Raw genomic sequence first — 18,740 nt, 5'->3', positions numbered from 1 at the left:
GACAAACCCATCTGGAGATGTCATTGTGGGGGAAAACAAGGAGTATACTAGTACTAACTATTCACCATCAGCAAAGAGGAAAAGGATGACCCGTGTGTGTGTGTGTGTGTGTGTGTGTGTGTGTGTGTGTGTGTAGAAAGAGTAGACAGCAGTTAGACATTTTGTTCAATTCTCAAGAAGCTGCAGTTAGAAAAGGAAGTGGGGTGAACTTTTCACCTTTTATCTCAATTCTCTAAAGAGTTCTGTAAGATTTTGACATTCTTAAAACAAAATACTAACAATTACTGATTGGAGCAGGCTTTCCTTTAGAATCTACTTGGCCTTTGCAAAAATAGTGCAGAGACTAGCCCTGTCTCCCTAAAATTAAAAAAAATTAAAAAATCCTCACCCCTGCAGTTATTTGGGAATGATGAATTTCTCACAAGACAGACATAAACCCTTCAGTATCTTCACTTCTCACAATGATCTGATTCCTATCAAGTAGATGAGAAATCACAACTTCCAGTCAGCTCTTAGGTAGTCTTTTAAGATAAATGAGGTAAAGAACCAGAGATTGAGGAGGTTCATCGGCAGCACACCCTGTGAGAGGACAGTTGTGATTGAAACTGCACCCTGATTTCTGTTCTGAGTGTGTGCAGCCCATATACTCTCAGGAGGTCTCTGGAAAGGGAGGCAGAGCTCCCAAGTGTTACAGTTGGGGAACCCATGGCACATCCTCACGTAGAGAGGTGAACTGACTTCTCTAATGCCACAGAGCAAATTGAGACACAGGCATTTTTTTCCCAATAAAGAATTTTTGAAACTACATTTCCTACACTTGCTTTTCATTGTCAGACTCAACAGTCATATGCCTGCCTTGGTCCAGGGGCCACTCCATGGATACAAAGGGTCCTAATCCTTCCCCTTGCTAGGAACCAGGATGATCATACATACCTGGGTCTCAGGAACATTGCTTTACCAACTGGCATGTTGGGCGAGGGAAGGAAGACAATTAAGATGTGAGGGATCCCTTTTCTAGTGAGCAAAGTGGAAAACAAGTGAGAGAAAAAAAGGAAATAATAGAATTACTTTCAAATAGTCAAAGTAATTTTTCCTTTGTGAACCAACCACGACTTATTTTTAGCTCTAGTCAGCCTGCTTTCTTCCTGACCTCAAGCAAACTTCTGGATGGCAATGTATGTGTAAATAACTGCTACAATTCGTATCAAACCACGTCACACAAAATACTTGAGACTTGGACAGGATGTGATGGCCCCACTTTGTTGCTTCCCTACAATGATTCAAACCCCCTCCCCCAATTTTTTAATTCTTCTTTTGAATGGCTTATGTCAATACTTACATCCATTAGTGTTAATTCAGAACTGGCTTTATACAACTCCCAATAATATCCCAATCAGGAAGTGCCATCAATGGATACCAGAACTACTGGGGGAACAGAATATTTACATAATGCCAAAGTATCACCACATAAGCCACTTATTAAGAGAATTTTGTTTTGTTAATCCTCACCCAAGGACATTTTTCCCATTAATATTTTTTTTGAGAGTGGAAGGGAGGGAGGAGAAAGGGGGGGAAGAGAAAGAGAAAAACATCAAGGTCAGAGAAACACATCGATTAGTTCAGGGATCGAACCTGCAACCCAGGTACACGTCTTTGGGAATCAAAGCCACAACCCTTCGGTACATGGGCCAGTGTTCTAACCACTGAACACACTGGCCAGGGCAAGAGACTTTTTTTTTTTTTTTTTGCAAGAGGCTTTTTAAAAAGACACAACCAAACAAGAACCTTGACATTGGATCCTGGATCAAAAACAACACAAAAAAGTTGTCAAAGGGGAAATTGAAAATGGACTGGATATAAGATGATATGGACTTATAATTTACTTAGTATAATGATACTGTGATTATGTAGAAGAATGCCCTTATTCTCAGGAGTGGCCACTGAAGTAAAGGGCAAAGTACTATGATATTTGCAACTTATTTTCAAATGGTTCACCAAAAAAAGCACACAGGGACGCACAGATGTATGTTTGTCTAGACCAGGGGTGGGCCAACTTTTTGACTCGAGGGCCACATTGGGTTCTTAAACTGGGCCGGAGGGCCGGAACAAAAGCATGGATGGAGTGTTTGTGTGAACTAATTTAAATTCAAAGTAAACATCATTACATGAAAGGGTACGGTCTTTTTTTTTCCAATAGTTTTATTCATTTCAAACGGGCCAGATCCGGCGTAGTTTGCCCACGGCTGGTCTAGACACACATATACATAATACACAAAAGGAAAGAAGAGAGATTAGATGATTGTGAATTAAAGTTATCAGTGAGTCTAGGTGAAGAATAAATGGGTATGCATTGTCCTTACAACTTCTCTGAAGGTTTGAAATTTTTCCAAAATAAAGTCGTGAGAGGTAATAATGTAAAACTGGCTTAATTTGGGAGGACGGCAGTTCAGTTCACCCCCTGCAAGGACCCGAACCCTTTAGCGTTTCACACCTGGCAGGTCACTTGGGGTCACTGCCCTGGATTTCTAATTTGGGGAAAGAGAAGATGGGCGAGAAGAAATGAAACAGTGACTGAGGCTTAATCTGAGGCAAGGAATTGAAAGATGTAAATCAGTACAACGTAGAATAAAAATACTATGTGAAGACTTCAAACCATATTAAGAAGTGTCACGTCATCCCAAGAAGAGCAAGACTGGGGGTAGAACTAAGGGGTAGAACTGAGGGGTTCCTATAGGTCCAGAAACACAGTTGAAGCTGGATAGAAGCTCATACAGGCCCAACCAAGTTAGCCCTGGGGATTCATTTGCCATTATTGCTCTTCAAAAGGAATGTAGAAACCAGAGAGATCCGAGGGAAGACGGATAAGGATGACTCAAGGGACGATAGGTAGATTCCAGGAGGAAGGTGAAATTAATTAGAATTTATCAGTCTTCTGTGTGGGTGCAAAAATAAAGTGTAGTAAAAAGACTTTAATTAGGAGACTCTAGCGAGGTAAAAGGAAGAAGTTGCTCATCAGAACTGAATGAGGGAGATTGCAGCATCTACTAAAGAACTCCAGGAAGAGATAATTATATGCTTCCAGATGTCTCAGTGTTCACCCCGGAAGGCAGTATGTTACATCAGAACAGTCTGAGGCTCCACTAGTTCTAGAATTCCCCAACCATGGAAGGGTGAGTAAGAGAGGCTTCTTGACCCAATCAGCTCAATTGAAAGCTCAGAGTTCATGTTACTACCTGGAGCAAAATAAGTTAAAGAGAGAGAAAAGGCACAAAGTCAAAGGGAGACTTGCCTTACCTAGGCTGGTCAGACAGCTGTGTTGTGGGCTCCCAGATGATCTCTCCCACCTCCTCCCCCAAGCAGAAGATTATAAATAGCACTCAATTTACCTATGGCAAGCCACAAGCAGGTCTGGTCACATGACTGGATGAGCTGGCGTAAACACCCCGGTAGACATCAGCGCTCAGAGGGCAGGTTTGCTCACTTGCTACACCTCATTAGTTTGGAATCTGTCAGGAACTCTGCTTTTATCCCTGGTTCATTTTGCTGGGGTGGGGCAGCGGGGAGCAGGGCTATAGGGAGCAATTGCTCAGTTATGTTCCTCAGGGCCAGGAAGGTAGTCACAGAATTTGCTTTGCCTAAAGGGTCTAAAATCCTCTTAGTCATTCTGCTCAACCCTCACAGCCTTGAAAAGCTATGTGGGCCTGAGTCCCACCAGTAGAAAGTCTTCTCTGGTTATCTCCATCTCCTTACTCAAGTTCTAGTCTGTGTGTCCAGCTTCAGCGAGGAGATACCCGAGACCACGACACCCCATCTAGTGGTTCCCCAACTGGCCTTGGACATTCTGGAACTGACCCAGCCTAACCTCAACTCAGTGGCAAACTCCCAGACTGTGTCTACAGGTGGAAAACCCCCCAAAGTGTGCTGGGCAACCTTCCAGGTCAGCCCCTGCTCTGACGCCCCGGTCTTGCCAGTTGCTCAGATCTCCTAAGGGAGGCTCAAAGGTTGCGTAGAGCCTCCAGGGTAACCCTAGCCTGAAAAGCAAGATTAGATGGCCCTCCAGAAAGAACCTTGACAGGTCTGCCACTGGCAAAATCTATCCCAATATCAGCACATGCCTGACCACTGATGACTTCATAGCAGAAGGATGCTGGTCAGCTCACCTCACCCCATGGGCTTCCAGTCACTGAGGGTAAGTGACACTATCTTCCCTGTAAAAGATGGGCTTTGTATCTGGTTAAGTCATGAGCTGCTTAACAGTAATGCCATTTTCTTTTATGAGTCTTATCCTCCTGATGCAAAAGGGAAGCAGTTTGGAATGTTAATTACCAAGGCGTCCTATCCACGTCTCTAAGAACTGAAAGGAAAAGGCTCAGTTGTCCCGGTCCCTTCTAAGCAGGCAGCTGTGGCCATCCGCGCAGCTGCTCCAACGCAGACTTCTAAGCTGCAGACAACCCACTGGGTGGTTCTTTTTTGCATCGTGCCCTCATTCTGGATGCCCATGCACCCAGCACTGATTTTGGGCAGACAGAGCCAAGAAGAATCAGAGAATAATGGGGAGCAGATAGAACTTAGTAACTGCCTAAGAGCAACTGCCTAAGTATGTAAGCTGGGTAATAATATAGTAAATGCTCATGGGTCTATTTTACATAACTGGCTGGAGCCCATGAAAAAAAACCCTTTGATGCCAACTGAACCACAGTCTCACGGCTCTAGGGTAGCTGCAGGGAGACATTCCAGATAAAGGACACACACGAAAGCTAGAGACTTTTTAAAACCTGTTTTTTCTACATAGGACTCATTTACTTACCCCAATTCTGGAAAACTAGGGGAAGTATCAGTAAGTAAAAATGTCAGGGATAATTCAATTGCCTTCATGGAGCACTGATGGATGTATACACTGTGGTTTGGTGTCAGAGTAGCGGGGCGGGAAATAAAGATCAGTGTCTGAACTCTAACTCTTTCTGCTTAGCAGTAATCATCAGATCCACCCCTCCTTAGGTCAGGTAGTATGTGGAAGGTTTCATTGACCAAGAGTGAAACCTCCCTTTGTGTTTGAAGTTGTAACTCCTGTCCACTTGGTAAGGCATTCTGTAGTAAACCATATAGATGCGCTCTCTCAGGTTCCTGTACATTCAGAAGACAGTTGGTACAATAAACCGACTGGTACACAGCTGAGGAAGCCATTTGGCTCAGGCCCATAACCTGGCATCGCTTTCTAAACCAAATTCAACTCTTTCCCCCTCAGAACCTTACAATAAAAATGCAAAGTGGTGCCCTAGCTCATTTGGCTCAGTGGATAGAGCAGGGGTGGGCAAACGTTTTGACTCGAGGGCCACAATGGGGTCTTAAACTGGACCGGAGGGCCGGAACAAAAGCATGGATGGAGTGTTTGTGTGAACTAATATAAATTCAAAGTAAACATCATTACATAAAAGGGTACGGTCTTTTTTTTTTTTTTTTTTTTAGTTTTATTCATTTCAAACGGGCCGGATCCGGCCGGCGGGCCGTAGTTTGCCCACGCTGGGATAGAGCATTGGCCTGCAGACTGCAGGGTCCCGGGTTCGATTCCCAGTCAAGGGCACGTGCCCGAGTTGCAGGCTCGATCCCCAGTAGGGGGCATGCAGGAGGCAGCCAATCAATGATTCTCTCTCATCACTGATGTTTCTATATCTCTCTCCCTCTCCCTTCCTCTCTGAAATCAATAAAAAAATTTTTTTTAAAAAAAAAGCGAAGTGGTATACTCCGTGTATCTGGTGCAAGAGGGCCTTCTGATTTCATGTATTTTATTAAAAAAGTAGAGTGAAGAGCACAATAAGAGTGTTTCTTAGAGTAAGAAAACAGTTTCCTCCTAGAAAGTCCTGGACACCCTGAATATGCTCCGTGAGTGTCAGCAGACTGCTGTGACCTGCCGATCCCTCTGCTGGGTCAACGTGGGGAATGGACTGGGCTCGGACACACAGCAGCAGGCACCCAACCTTTTCAGCTTGATTATTAAGAAAAAGATGAAATTTCCTGAGAGGTGACCTACTATAACAGTCAGTTCATGGGCCCAAATCTGCCTCTGCCCCAATGGGCTACATGAACTTAGATGAGTCATTGACTTCCGTCTGTTAAATGGGAAGAACAGGAGATGGCATGAGGATGGTAGAAGAAAGCTTCTTCCAGGGTACAAATTGGTCTGGCATATATTCATTTTTTACTTGGAAATGATTTCAAAATTATAGATGCAAGAACAAGAACACACAGAACACCCATATAACCTTTACCCAGATCCGCCTATTGTTAAATATTTGCCCCACTTGCTTTATCATGTGCTTTCTTTCACGTGTACTTTTTCTCACATACGTATATACTCTTCCACGTTCACACTCGACACACACACATTTACACCCAAGGTACACACATTCAGATAAACACATGCCACCCTTTGTTGGGGTTCTGTGTGGTGTTTTATTTGAAAACAACAAGGAAGTATCAGAGGGTCTTGGAGGTTCAAGATGAAGAGAAAGCAAAAGAGGCCTTGCTACCTGATGCTTCCACAGCTCTGCTCCTCCTCCCTCCCTCCAATGCTAACAGCAAGCTCTCAAGTGTTCTGGTTTAGAGATGAACTATGAGTGGACCGGGACCAGAAAAAGTACTTGTTACAGAAGATAGTTGGTTACTCTTATCTTTTTCTTTAAACAACAAAAACCACAAAAAACAACCACAAAACATTTATATAAACCATGAAAATAGCTTTATTATACAAAATAATATTTATAATATTTGTTTACAATGGGATTTTATTTTATAAAGTTGGGAAGTAACTGGGAAAGAAAGGTTCCACATAAGCATATGGTTATTAGAACACTCAAGAATTCTACACAGAATCTGGTTTTGTAAGAGAAGTGAGGAGGTAAGACCGCCCATAACCCTGTCGGGAAGGCTAGGTAACCTCTATGAAGCAGGCCAGGCAATTCTCCATGACACCAAGCCCTAGACCGGCAGTTCTCAACCTGTGGGTCGCGACCCCTTTGGGGGTCGAACAACCCTTTCACAGGGGTCACTTAAGACCATCGGAAAACACATGTATAATTACATATTGTTTTTGTAATGAATCACTATGCTTTAATTATGTTCAATTTGTAACAATGAAATCAGGGGTCACCACAGCATGAGGAGCTGTATTAAAGGGTCGCGGCATTAGGAGGGTTGAGAACCACTGCCCTAGATGGACGTCCTCCCGAATTCAAGTCCCCGCTGTTCCCCTTCCTGGGCACATGCTTGTCTCAGAAAGGCAGTCATGTATCACAATGACTCCAGTCCAGTTAACCTAAAGCTAGGAGAGGGAGACCTGCTGAGGTGGAGCACAGCAGGGGCCTTGGGGGAAGGTCTGCACCAGGGTTTTCCTACACAGAGGACTAAGTTGTCATCATGAGGGAATGTCACCTGCACCTACCCTCAACCATAGGAATGCACCACCCACATTTATCCCTAGTTGTTTTTATGGGTTCCTATAGTCACAGATAAAAAAGATGCCCTTTTCTATAAGCTCCATCTTAAGAAAATCTCCATATGACCCCAAGCTTTGGAACAATGATCATGACCCCTTAGACCAGTGGTTCTCAACCTTCTGGCCCTTTAAATACAGCTCCTCTGCCGAAACCGGGTTGGCTCAGTGGATAGAGCGTCGGCCTGCGGACTGAAAGGTCCCAGGTTCGATTCCGGTCAAGGGCATGCACTTGGGTTGCAGGCATATCCCCAGTAGGAGATGTGCAGGAGGCAGCTGATCGATGTTTCTCTCTCATCGATGTTTCTAACTCTCTATCTCTCTCCCTTCCTCTCTGTAAAAAGTCAATAAAATATATTTAAAAAAATAAATACAGCTCCTCATGTTGTGACCACCAACCATAAAATTATTTTCGTTGCTACTTCCTAACTGTAATGTTGCTACTGTTATGAATCATCATGTAAATATCTGATATGCAGGATAGTCTTAGGCGACCCCTGTGAAAGGGTCGTTCGACTGCCAAGGGGGTCTCGACCCACAGGTTGAGAACCGCTGCCTTAGACGCTTAGAGGCAGGAAAACCCTGCCTGTCTCCTGGGCCCTACCTGTCTCTGGTGAGCTTCTGATTCAACATGGAAATTGCCTATCTCCAACCAGTTGGAAACACTCAAAAGCCACCACCATATCACACATATAATGTAATAATCACCACCTTCCAATTAGCCACACCAAGTAGTCAGTCACTTATGGGGTGTTAAAGGAACAAACTTCTCTACAGCCCATTTTCCTTCCCAAGGACTTTTAGCTTCTGGAACACAGGTATACAAGTAGAAGGGAAATAAAGACTGGGCATGTGCCGGGCAGACAGCAGAGCATGCCAGCTGGGGTGGAAATTTGTAACAGGCTGTTCAGACTATGTAGGAAGAGCCCTGGGATCAGGAGCAAAAGGGCTTTCTTAGTCACATGGTGGGCAAGTCACTTCCTTTCTGGGCCTCAGTTTCCTTATCTGCAAACACAACTAAATGCCACCTGCACCTGAAGGATTGTCGTGTGGATGGATGAGTGAGAAACATTCCAGAGCACCGAGTATGAGCAACAAAGAGCTAAGCAAATGGTACACATTGTCAAAACTAACGATCGATACTCTCCAGTTCCCTGAAAATATAGATGAATTTGGGCGCCTACCAGAGTTGAGATTCACAAACTCTTCCTGTCCACAAGGCACCTGTGTTAGTCTTCTTCTGTGAACACAGAGCTACCCAGGATTTCTATTCTAATAAGGAACAGTCCAGGTGCTGCTCTCAGCATAAAGATGTGCACGTACGCATGGATGTGACTCATATCGCCCTCCTCTCCCCAATCTCTCAATCCAGACTACGTAATTCTGTGAGAGCTCTCTGGCTGCATCCCCTCTGTCATGCCAAATGCGACTCCACCCTCCACCCCACTGTGTATGTCCTATCTGATGGGCAAGAATTACAAAGACAATCCCAAGCAGGGGCCACGCGGCAGGTTTTCAGCCAGCTTGCAGGTGTGGGGCAGGGAACGCACGTGTTATCAACGGAGGTTCTCTCAAAGCTGTGTGGGCGATCAAACATGCACAGAGCACAGAAAACCCTTGAAGGGGAGGCAGTGTGTGGGGAAGAGGAGAGGGAAGAGGAGGTTAAGAGAAGCTGCCTTTGTTTCTCCCCAGTCACATTTTCACTCTTTTCGGTTACCCCCCATTGAGCAGGTTTAGGCCATTTTGACTGCACCCCAGGCCCGTGGTCTACAACTTTGAAGGCAGGGGAACACAGACTCCACGGATGACAGTGTTTGTGCCCAGGGCTGGGGATGATAATGAGCATCTCCTTCCAGCATTTCCGCTCATGGCTAGGGAAGAAAAGGAGCACAGCAGTGCTTTGTATCACAGGACGGCACCCGGCCCGGGAGAGGGGCTTCCAGCCTGATCGCACCTCGGAAGCCATCCTAGGAGCCAAGAGACAACTCTGCTCCCTGGCCTCTCACCCATATCCACATCTAAGCCTAAAGCCGGGTAGTCTGGCTTTTTTACAAAATCCTAAACATTGGCTGTTTCCATGGATCAACCTGGTAACTAACTACCCAAGTCACCCTCTGGCTTTAAGTGTGTGGGGAAGAGAGTCTACAGGCCCAGCAATGACATCCATGGAAATGCCACATCTTTGCCACCAGCTGGACTTCAGGCCCAATGACCAGGATGAATAGGAGAACAGTGATTGAGAGAGAGAGAGAGAGAGAGAGAGAGAGAGAGAGAGAGAGAGAGAACTGACACTTGGGGGTTGGGGAGCTTATAAGTAGCTGAAGAGAGGTGTTATAAAGGGGCATAGTGTATGGGGACCAGAAGTGGGAAAAACCACTTCAAGTGAGCCTGGGGGAAGTGTGGCTCACTCTCCCCACCCCTGTTGCCTTTCCAGCAACTCAATCCAACAAGTATTTATTGAGCACGGCACTCCCCATCTGCCCTCACCCTCCCTCTGCAAAAACACTCAAATCTGTTCAAGCTGCAGGGTGAGTTCCATTGCACTTGAACTTGAAACATGAGGTGCCTACCTTTTAAAAAGGCAGGCACACAATTTCTAGCACGAGGCAGAAAGGACTAAAGTGATTTGGGAAAGTTAAGGAATACAGCTGATCAGACAAGGCCACATCAATGCCACTTCTGAAAGGAAAGGGAGAATAAAAACTTAACCCTAGAGAGAACAAATATGATGTCCAATAAAAATTAAAAAAAGCCTACTCAAACCCTAGTCATTCCCTAATTAAGCCCACCTAACACTGAACACGGTATTCCTTCATCCTATGTGACCTCCAGCTTGAATTTATACTTTATTCACCTGTGGACATGTCAGTTATTTGCTTTTAGAATTGTATATTTAATGCTACCTTTGCCTCTCAAGGAGGTTAGACCTCAAGGCTCTCCTGCATGTTTCCATTTAGGATCAGATGATAGGTTATTCAGGTGGCAGAACTAGTAGTAGACTAGACTATACTTGTTAACATAGTCCCCCCTCCAAAAACCACCCACCACTCACAAAATAGGGAGCACAAGGTCAAAGAAGAGGCATCCCAAACTTACAACTCTGCATTGCCAAACACTGTGCATTCTCTAAGAAGTCACAGTCAGTCACCCCTGAGAGGAATCTCCCCCCACCCCCACCCCCCAATCATAGGCCTGCTGCTTCAGATCAACCAAAACCTCCTGAGGAGTCTTCCCAGGCCTCCCCCAACCTCCACCCCTTTTATTAGGGAGCTGGAAAACTGCTAACGTGCAGGCAGGGCTGAGCCCACGGCACTCTATCCACCCCCAGTGTCAGCTGTCTGTGGCTCGTGAGCAGGGCAGCGTGAATGTCTGTACACAGCCCCGACTGCAGCTCCAGGTTCCCCAGGGGCTGGAGTTAAAAGTTTTCCTATTATGAAATACTTTGATAGCATTCTTTTAAGTCTGTTAAAGCTACCCTTGATTGGCTGTGGTGCTCCCACACAGCAAAAGTCAATTGAGGCTTATTCAAGCCTGAGGATAAACATTTAAATGACTCCAAGCTGGGCATTCAGCTTTGTAGTGACCCCAGCAACAGTGTGGAGGAGAAAGCAAAGTGCCAGTTTTCAAAACCAGGAGGTTTGGTGGGGACCAGGAGCTGGAGGCCTGAGGATGAACAGCTAGCTGTACAGAACTTCCCACCATACAGCTATTCCCACCAACAGCCCCTTCCCAAGTTCCCCACGACTGGAGAGGACCTGGAGGTCGGCGTTTGTTTTTGGCCTAACAGTGTGAATAGATCTGGCTAATGTTTGGTTAATTCATAACCCTGCAAACCAAATAACGGGAGCCCTCTGTGAAGATTCCGTTCAGGCAGAGGTAGGAAGTTATCAGCATTCCCACCCATCTTTCCTCCACCCCCACCCTTCCCTGCGCCCTCTTCTATTCACTCAGAGGGAAGTAAAACTCACTCACCCACGAAGAGATTGTCCACTTCTCACTAAACTAACTTGCTGGTGGTCACCCACCTTGACTCTGAACTGGGAAGGAAACACAAAGATTTTCCCTTCCAGCCCCTTAAAAAAGCTCCAAGCTGCCTGTGGAATAAGAGTAAGCCCAGGTAAGTCTAGTAAAGCATGTGAGCTAGTGTCAAATAGCATCTCTCTATATAAAAGCCTAAGCGACCAAACCACTGGTTGACGGGACGGGTTGCTATGACGTGCAATGACCACCAGGGGACAGACGCTCAACGCACATGATCGGGCTCCTCCTGTCTGGATTGGGCCTGCGGGGATCAGGCCAAAACAGGCTATCCGACATCCCCCAAGGGGGTTTGGATTGCGAGAGGGCACAGGCTAGGCCAAGGGACGCCACTGGTGTACGAATTCGTTCACCAGGCCTCTAGTTTGATATATAGTGTCAATAAGAACTCAAAACCAGACCTGTCCGTGGAACATGTCACACCCTAAAGTTGAATCCTTTGGCACAAAGGCTCTCCCTGAGAGCTCTAAGAATCCAGGGGAGGAAGCTCAATTTCTAACATTTCAATTAAAATCAAGAGATAGTGTGGCCTTGGTGCCCATCATACTATTCAGTATAAAATAGCAGAAAATGCAGGGTACGTGTTCTCTGGCTACTAAAGCCCACCAATCACTTTGGCAATACTCATTTTTTTGCAATCCTGCTTCAAATGTTCTGGAGATCTATCTATATCTGAAACCAGAGAGAATGATATCTTCTTACCACACCCCACTGTTGTTTTCACCTATCCTCCACAGACCTCAAATGGTTGAAATATCCTAGTTCTACATTACATAAGTGAAGAACTTCCATCCTATACAATAAAAGCCTAATATGCAAATTGTCCCCTCGGGCGGTCATTCAACAGGGAGACAGGGAGTTTGACCACTCACTATGACATGTGCTGACCACCAGGGGGCAGCGGAGAACATGGTGGGCATTGGCGACACAGTGCTGGCAGCGGTCAGCAGTGGAGGCACTGCTGGCCCTGATGAGAGCGGGACCACAGTGGGATGGTGGAGCAGGTGAGTGGGTGGCGCCAGGCTAAGACGGGTGCGAGCAGGGGCCCAGGTGCTGCCCAGGGCCCAGAGATCAGCTGGGACCTTCCCTTCCACACCAGACGCTCGCGCTTTGATTGCTGGCCAGGCCTAGGGACCTGATGCGCACGAATTTCATGCACTGGGCCTCTAGTATGTACATAATTTTCTATCTAAAATACTGAAGAACACATGGACCCAGTCCTTTAGGTACCAAGGGATAAAGCAGATAGGTACTGTGGCCCCCAATTTCAAGAATGCCCTTGCTGATAATATTTAAGAGTCAGATTATTTCAGTAGTGCATTTTGCTGACCAGGTGCCTGGTACCAGCAAAACCATCAAAAGCAAGTTAGCAGTATCAGGCTGGGAAGTGCCTGGTTGTTAATACTTCCCAAACAGAAGGTACTTCACTCACAGGGTTTTAAAGAATAATTGCAGCTCTTAAAAGAGGTAAAGAAACTGCACCCCCAAGCTTCATTACAGCAAGATGGCTCTTTGGCATAGAGGAGTTGCATTCTATTCTAATCTCCAGGCTGTTTCTGGCATCAGGGTCCAAAAGGACCATGGTTTGATGAGGGCTTCCACCCAGGCTCTACCATAAGCAACCTCCTTTATGAGGTTCCACACCTATCTAAACACCCATCCCCCCAAAACTAAGTTTTCAAAGCATTTCAAGGAAAAACGTTTAATAATTACCAACAGCATTGCTGATAACAATGCTGCCTTCTATTCATTGAAACGGCCATCTTGGAAAACCTTTAAAATAAACCCTTCCTATGTCCCTGTGGGGAAGCCAGTATTTTAGGGCAGCCATGACGACTGCCAGCTCACAATGATCTGTTCAGAAAAATAAAAGGTAACAAGAAAAATCCAAAACAGGAGATAAGCTTAAAGTAATTTCCATCTGATTTTAAAATGTGCTCACTGCAGTTGTGAGTTGTTAGGGTTGCAAGGCGGGTAAGTGGGAAGGGGGCACACATTTGCCTAACAGTTAAGCTTGTATGTAAATCCAGATTAGTTTATGTCTATTGAACATATGTCACCTGAAAGCAGTGGGGTGGGCAGCCTGGATTCACACGTGCTGATCTTCCACAAAGATGGAGGACTGGAAGCTGATGACCCCTTTTGCTTTACCCCTAAAATACGTGTGGGGACACAGGCTTGTTAGTTTTCTTTACCTCTTTAAGATTTTCTGAGGAGGTGGGTATTACACACATTTGAAACTGATCTTTATATAGGAATAATGGTCAGGAACACTGTTTAAGACAAAGATAGGCTCACTTTTTCTATTAAAGTGCCAAGTAGTAGTAAATTTTTTGTCTTGCAGGCCAAATGGTCTATATCACAACTACTCAACGCTGTCATGGTTGTGCAAAAGCAGCCACAGACAATACCTAACTGAAGGAGCGTGACTGTATTCTGTAAAACATTATTTACAAAAACAGGCAGAGACCTGGACTTAGCCTGGAGGCCCTAATTGCCAACCTCTGGTTTAAGAAGGTCTGGTGGGCAGAGGAGGTACAGAGGCAGCATTTGGCTTCTCCAGCACCCGCCTGGGGCTAGTCCACTGGAGAAGAGTTTGCAAGGCTGGATTAAACATTAGCTTCATTCTAAGGCTATGGAGACAGACACCTAACAGGATAGGAAGACTGGAACCCCAAACAATTTTACCTCTTAGTACCATTTTGTCCATCATCATTGGTCCTGGAAGAACATAAACATTAACAGCTTCCAAGAGACATACGGCACAGATGATAATTTAATTAAAGGAGGAATTTCAGTAAGAAATTTATCCTGGGTTTCTATTACCCACTAGTGGCTCTTAGCTTTCTTAGAGTTGACCTTTATTGTTCCCTCTACTCTCTTCTGCCTTCCACATCCCTAGCCCAGGCTCATAAAATGAAGCCATTCCTTACTTTATGAAGACATCCCTTGTGGATGAATGGTCACAGAAGGTAAATCCTGCTCTTTACATCATAACTTTTTTACAAGGTCTAATATATCTTGTCAAGAACACAACAGGGTGTGCGGTGGAGAGATAACTGCATGGTGCCGAGCACTACATCACTCCGAGATGGGAAACAGAAACGGTGACGACACTTAATTGTTCCTGAAACCCAGTCCCTGCTCACCTGCCTTTTTAAACAGCTGGGTTTCAGAGCCCTGTTTTAAAAAGCTCATTTTAAAAGATGAGGGAATGGAAGTGCAAAGGGAGGCCCTGAAATTCTGAAACCTGCAGTACTGGTTTCAGACCAATATGGGTTTGCTCTTTGAAGCCTGAAAAGGCAATGGGGCTCTGGCCAACAGTGCTCTCACCTTGGCTAGGTGAGAATAACAATATAAGTAGCAGCAAACACTGTTATAGCACCTTCTATGGGACAAGCACTGTTCTAAGCACTTTGTACCTATTACCTCATATGATTCTCAGGATGTTGATAGTATTATTCACATTTTGCAGATGTGGAAATTGAGGCACAACAGTTAAGTAACTCCCTCTAAACCACACAGCCAGTAAGTAGCAGAGCCTGGATTCAAAACCCAGGCATTCTGGCACCCAAAGCCGTTCTCTTAAGGGTTTATGACTGCAAGATGTTTCCTTCTAGCACATATGGCCTACAGAAAACCACTTCTACCACTTCTCAAGGCCAAAGAATGGAAACAATCTGAACACACATAAAGGGTAAAGTTAACATGCAAAAAACCTGATGTACTCCCTAACCAAAGGCCAGGTACATTCCCTTAATGTCTGGCCACAAAGGAGTCCTCAGACTCAGGCCGCTTTCCCTCTTCTATCTTTCCTCTCTCCTACCTCACTGAAAACCTACAAATAATCCTACTACACACTAAGTAAGCACTTTATTAATGCCTCTGGGATATCCATAGGTGAAGAAATAATCCATCAGCCCAATCCCTATGCAAAAGACCACCCACCTTGTCCTAAATAATTTGACAGGTAATGCAGAACTCTAGTTCCCTATGTTTTTACCAGTGTCGTAGAGCCCCTGGCCCTATAAAAGGAACAGGTCATGTAAAGAACCCAGTCATCCAAACCTACACTCATCTCCTTTCCACAGCATTCGCCAGTGTTTGTCTTTTTAATATAAAGGCTATGGTAGACACAGAATAACTGCTCTTAAAGTATTACTGCTAATCAATTTCTAGCTGGTACACAGGCAGGCTTTCTATTGATTTCTACTAAAAGTGACTAAGGTTCTGGTGCTTGCTGTTACACTAAGTTCCCTGGACTCCAAGGAAGCCTAAACAAAACCAACAGGTTTGTAGTCTTGTGGTTTACTTTACAGCTCATGATAGGCATGAGTTTGTCTGAGCATTGCTTTGCTCTACACCACCAGATTCTAGGCATACTTTTACTAGTTGGTCACCATCTTGCTACCAGATTTGACCAAGTTTCTGCATTCCAAGATGCAATGCTAACATTTACAGTGAGGTCCGGATAGACTTGGCTTTCTACTTCAGAGACCTCTTAATCTCATTCTTACCTAGAAGGCAGGGTAGCAGCTGTGCTTTCAGGAGGGGGATGTGTATTAAGTTCAAGAAACTCTGGTTAGAGAATGTCATTAACGGTTAGATGGCAGAGACCATGACTTTTGTACATTTGGTACACTCTGGGGCTTTGGAAGTGTGCAATGATCTCTTCACATATGGTGTGAATCAAATGCAAGCCTCACTTTCAACTTATTGCCAACTTCTTCATGCAAGTAGGTGCCTTTTCCTATTCCTAACTGCCTGCATTTGAGGGGGGGGGGGGGAACCATCACAGCTTGAGTGTCAAAGTCAGGTAAGCTTACCCCCCCTAGTTTTCCCACACCAACATCAAGCTGCTAGTAAGACACCGGTTCAGTGCTGCTCAGAAAGTGGGGTATTTGCCACAGTGTACTTGATTGTAGCCCTCACCCCACTGCCACGTTGGCTGACAATGCCCAGGACAAACGGCCTTAGTGGGGGGAGGGGGAAAAGACGGGGGGGGGGCACGGCGGGACTGCCCAGGTCTCTCCACACACACACACACACACACACACACACACACACACACACACACGATGGCTGGGATGAGACAGCCATATGAAGCAGGTCTGTGATCTGAGGACATACAACTTCGGGGACGACAGGAATTTGGGGAAGCGGAGCGGAGCGTTTGCACTGTAGTCAAAGCCGTAAAACTAACTTACTCCAACGACTCAGATGAAATCAGCTCCAGGAGGAGGCCGACAGGGAAGCGCACGAGAAGCGGGAGGAAAGGAACCAGAGCTGTAGAGCGGGACGATGGGCCAAACTCAAGTCGAAGTAACACATGGCTCCAAAAGGACTCTCCTCCATGCCCTTCCCCCTCCGCGTGCACTCGTCCAGCGCCCACCCGGCACAGGGCGCCCCCATCAGGCGCCACTCGCTCCTTCCTCACGCCTCGCTGCTACCCCGGCATCTTCCACTCACCCCCACACGACACTTCTGCCACTTTTCGGTTACGCCCCCAAAGCCAGCCTCCATCTGCCAGGTCCCTCCCCTCAGCTCCCGGCCCCGACACCCTGCACACTGTCCCAGCGGTGCACCCCGAGTTCACGACTCCCCGCGCTCGCTCCCGCCGCCCCCTGAGACTTTGCACGACCCCGTTGCTCTCCCCTCGCCCCTGGCCACTTTTTCCTCACACTTCTTCCTACACCCCCTCCCCCCACCACGCGCCCCCCTCCCCCAACGGCTCCTCCCCCGGCACCCGCTCCAGGCCCAGCTCACCTGCGGGGCCACCCCCGTCCCGGCGCTGGTGCGGCTGCTGCAGCTGGAAGGGGACCGTGGCCCTGAGCGGCTGCAGCCCAGCCCGGGGGGAGCCGGCGGGGGCTGGGGGAGAGCAGCCCCGCCGGAGTCCTCCCGACCCTCCGCGCCCCGGCCCCCAGGCACCTCCGCCTCTGCCGCCCGCTGCGGCCCCCGCCATCGCCCGCCCGCCCGCCCGCCTGCCTCGGCCCCACAGCGAGCCCCACACAGCCCCCAACCCCCGTTGCGGCTGCTTATCTGCCCTACGAGGCAGAGACCAGCCCCTTCAACCCAGAGCTCTCATTGGCCTACGGATTCCCAGGCCTCTCCTCCCAACCAATCCTCGGCTTGATCATCCCTTCCCAGAGGGTAATTGGTTAATATGCCTAGCGATCCGACCCAAAACCCCACCCCCATCCCACCCCCGCCTGCTTTCGCATGTCCGAAGGACCACTGATTGGCCTACGCAGAAGAGGGCTGGTTCTCCAGCGCCCCCAATGAGAAGACGCAGAAAAGGGGAGCGTCACACCCCGTCCCAGGTAGTATGCAAATACGGTGTCACGTGACGTCAGACTGAGCGGGGCGGGGCCAGGCGTAAGATGGAATCAGGCATTGAAATCATCACGGGGGGGGTAGGGAAGAGTGTCAAACTTTCAGCAGTTGAGTGAGTCCTGGCAAGCATCAAGAAAGCGATACCTTAAAAGAGCATTACTTTTAGTTTAATCTAAAAACTTTAGTTTTGAGCCCTCAGGATCTCAGTGCTGCTTTCAACTCCAAAGTCTACAAATTAATGCAAAGTTTGCATACATTTGCATGCGATTTGCGTTATATTCGTGCACTTAATGGCTACCGTGCCTCATGTGACACCCACATTTGTCTTTCTCCACGTTTCCAAGTTCGTACTTGGTGTTGGTCCTACCTAAACACACACACACACACACACACACACACACACACACACACACACAAACTGCTAGCCTGTAAATTAAATTGAGACTATAAAGAAGCAGGAATTTCTCTTTAGAGTCGTCCATTTCAAATCCAGCTCAGCTGAGTGGAAGGAACAAAGTGACTGAAAAACTTGCCCAAATATACACAGCAACTCCATTCTAAATCCTGGTCTTCTCATTTTAAAGCTCTCTGACCTACAAGTCAAAATGAGAATAGATAGTCCTCAAAGAGAATAAATGCAGTTGTAAAAATCACATGTTAGGCTATATATGAAGACATTTGAGAAAGAAAACAGCATTTGAGTCACTATTAAAATTACTCTTCAAAAGAAAAAAATTATTACCCTTGATATTTATTAACCATGTTCTATATATAGAAAAAGCAAAAGACAATCAACCCTGGATTGTCTGCGGTAAGGGACCATCCAAGTAATTGGACAATTCCCTCCAGATTTATATTTAGCTATGAACTCTAATTTTGA

General features: G+C 46.4%; 1 protein-coding gene across 2 annotated transcripts in view; it reads right to left on the bottom strand.

The window, feature by feature from the left end:
* The window catches only part of FAM117A (family with sequence similarity 117 member A), a 41,205-nt gene extending 23,674 nt beyond the window's left edge, over nucleotides 1-17,531 (bottom strand). For both annotated transcript variants that reach the window (XM_059670673.1, XM_059670674.1), the window contains exon 1: nucleotides 17,294-17,531. In XM_059670673.1, coding sequence (XP_059526656.1) covers nucleotides 17,294-17,489 — 196 coding nt within the window. In that variant the 5' untranslated portion in view covers nucleotides 17,490-17,531. The remainder of the gene's footprint in view (nucleotides 1-17,293) is intronic.
* Between the last annotated feature and the right edge of the window lie 1,209 nt (nucleotides 17,532-18,740).

This window comes from Myotis daubentonii, chromosome 16 (assembly GCF_963259705.1).
Source record: "Myotis daubentonii chromosome 16, mMyoDau2.1, whole genome shotgun sequence".
In the NCBI taxonomy this organism is placed as follows: Eukaryota; Metazoa; Chordata; class Mammalia; order Chiroptera; family Vespertilionidae; genus Myotis; species Myotis daubentonii.
The sequence above is the reverse complement of the archived record's forward strand: the minus strand, read 5'-3'. Positions and strand labels throughout refer to the sequence as shown.